Below are 2,500 nucleotides of genomic sequence, written 5' to 3'. Positions count from 1 at the left end.
TCCTGCTGATTGTTGAATTAATACCTGGTGGGGTTGACAGCCTGTCATCCTTCTTAAGTTAGCAAAATGAGTAACAGCTTGCTGGGATGATTAAGCCATTTGAGTATTCTGTCAGAGGGATGACCTCTCAAAGATTGTGTGCAATAGTCCCTGAAACTGCTTTGGCAGCACCAGCACTGAACAGAGTATGGTTCCATTGGATGGATGGATTTATTTCTCGAATTAATTTAATTTATCCTATCGACTTCATTTCATCTATTTATCTATATCCTTCTTTTAATTGATTTCTCTATCTACATTGAATGTATTTATATGTTTACTTCATTTTATCGATTTCTCTACTTCATTTAATCTATTTATATACCTGTATACAATTCATTTAATTTATTTGTCAATCTACTTTATTGAATTTTCATATATTTACATTTATATATTTATATATATATATATATATATATATATATATATATATATATATATATTTATATATATATATATATATATATATATATATATATATATATATATACTTAAATTTATCGATCTACAAAACTTCATTTAATCGGTCTTTCTATCTCCATTGAATCAATTTATCCATCTACTTAATTTTATCAATTTATCAGTCTACCTCATTTAATCTGTTCATCTATTTCCTTCATTTAATTAATGTATCTGTCTACTTCATTTAATCCATTTGTCTACCGAGTTCAGTGAATTGATTTAGATGTCCTTCATTTAATTAATTAGGCTGACAGGATGGCCCAGAGGTAGAGCCTCACCTCTAAGCTGTCTTTCTTGGATTTGAATCCCAACTCAGCTATAAACTCTCATCCCGGTGGTACACAGGCAAAGTAATTCATCAATGAGTGTGCTGTCTCTTGCATGGATGCTAAACAGGAATTTCATCTGCCAGCATTCGTTGGTGAAAGTTAAAAGATCCCATGGTGTCCTTCGCGAAGAGGAGGTGAGCTATCGCCAGCATCATAGCTAAATTCCAAATTCCTGCCCTAACCACAAGAGGGCATTGCATTAGCAGTAAAGCCACACCCTCAGCCAAAGATACTACCCCACATTTAATATATCCACTTAATTTAATCGATGAATACCTCAATGGTTTAATGGTAAGACCATCTACTCTGAGTCTGAGAGGTCGGTGGTTTGAACCCCGGCAGAGTCATACTGAACACTTTAAAAATGGTATGTGCTGCTTTTCTTCCTGATGCTCAGCATTTAAACGGGATAGAACGTGGAAAACAGGAGGTTGGCAATCATTGCTCAAACTTTGATGTGTCTAATGGCATTTAGTCTTGTCTTGTGTCTTGAAAGGGAACGCGTGTGTGTGTGTGTGTGTGTGTGTGTGTGTGTGTGTGTGTGTGTGTGTGTGTGTGTGTGTGTGTGTGTGTGTGTGTGTGTATGTGTGTGTGTGTGTGTGTGTGTGTGTGTGGGTGTGTGTTGTCAGGGCTGTCAATATATATATATATATATATATATATATATATATATATATATATATATATATATATATATATATATATAATATTCTGGTTTGACATAGTATATAAATAACGATGATAATTTCAAAACGGTTTCATTTGAAGTCAAAGTGCGAGGAGAATTCAATACTTACACATCCAAACATTGATTAAATAATAAATAAATAAATAATAATAATAATAATAACAACAACAATAATTTTTATCGGCCTGTATCCAGAGAAATTCCTCTTTGATGACGCCGTAAGTTCAAAAACCATGAAAAAACCAACAAACATAAAACAGAAAACAACAAAAGCAATAAGAAGACTGGTTAAAAAAAATGGAAGATGGACTAAACAACAAAATGTGTAAGAATTTGAATTCAACATTTGACTTGCAAAAAGTACAAATGACTTATTCAAAATGTTCATCTTCATCCACTGAGCACGAAAGTGTCTCCCTGATTGCAGTTTTTCATAAGTTTCTCCATTTTTTTTGCCTTTTTTCAATCAACGAAGTGAGGCCATGACAGTATGACCAGTGCACTGCAGGTGACCTGTACCTGTTCTTGCCAATGGACCCTCGTTTCTGTCAAAGAATGTAAACGCTTCAACAGAGCCCACAGGGCTCACCTTTCTTACCTATGTGTGTGGGCAGGTGCTCCAAGGAGGTGGTCTTGAATCCCCTACCAAGCCCAAAGGTCGACCGCGCAAGAACTCCATCCCAACGAGTGAGCAAATCGCGGCGGAGGAGAGAATGCGAGCAGAGCGACGGGAGAGTGACCCCTCAGACCCCCAAACCATCGGCATCGAGCTCACGGGCTCAGAACCAGCACGATTGTGCTCGGATCATGCGAACAGTGATGACCGAGTGGAAGAAGGGCCACCCGATGACCCGGACCGTCAATGAAAGGCCAAATTGATCTATTCAATACTGCAGGGTCCAGTTGAAGAACTTGCTTTGAGCGACTATCCCTATCGTTCTGACCTCCTCCGCAACAATGACGGACCTGGATTCGGTCTCCA

The 2,500-nt window shown here is 37.3% G+C and overlaps 2 protein-coding genes across 4 annotated transcripts in view; one reads left to right on the top strand and one right to left on the bottom strand.

Moving 5' to 3' along the window:
- LOC147033655 (tubulin alpha chain-like) overlaps positions 1 to 2,500 on the bottom strand; it is a 497,880-nt gene that overhangs the window by 252,832 nt on the left and 242,548 nt on the right. The window lies entirely within an intron of this gene.
- LOC147033660 (homeobox protein BarH-like 1) overlaps positions 1 to 2,500 on the top strand; it is a 68,103-nt gene that overhangs the window by 65,096 nt on the left and 507 nt on the right. For both annotated transcript variants that reach the window (XM_085871730.1, XM_085871729.1), the window contains exon 4: positions 2,133 to 2,500. This exon is cut by the window's right edge and continues 507 nt beyond it. In XM_085871730.1, coding sequence (XP_085727856.1) covers positions 2,133 to 2,384 — 252 coding nt within the window. In that variant the 3' untranslated portion in view covers positions 2,385 to 2,500. The remainder of the gene's footprint in view (positions 1 to 2,132) is intronic.

Source organism: Eptatretus burgeri, chromosome 2, assembly GCF_056783735.1.
Source record: "Eptatretus burgeri isolate ZD-2024b chromosome 2, Ebu_testis_v1, whole genome shotgun sequence".
NCBI lineage: Eukaryota > Metazoa > Chordata > Myxini > Myxiniformes > Myxinidae > Eptatretus > Eptatretus burgeri.
The sequence above is the reverse complement of the archived record's forward strand: the minus strand, read 5'-3'. Positions and strand labels throughout refer to the sequence as shown.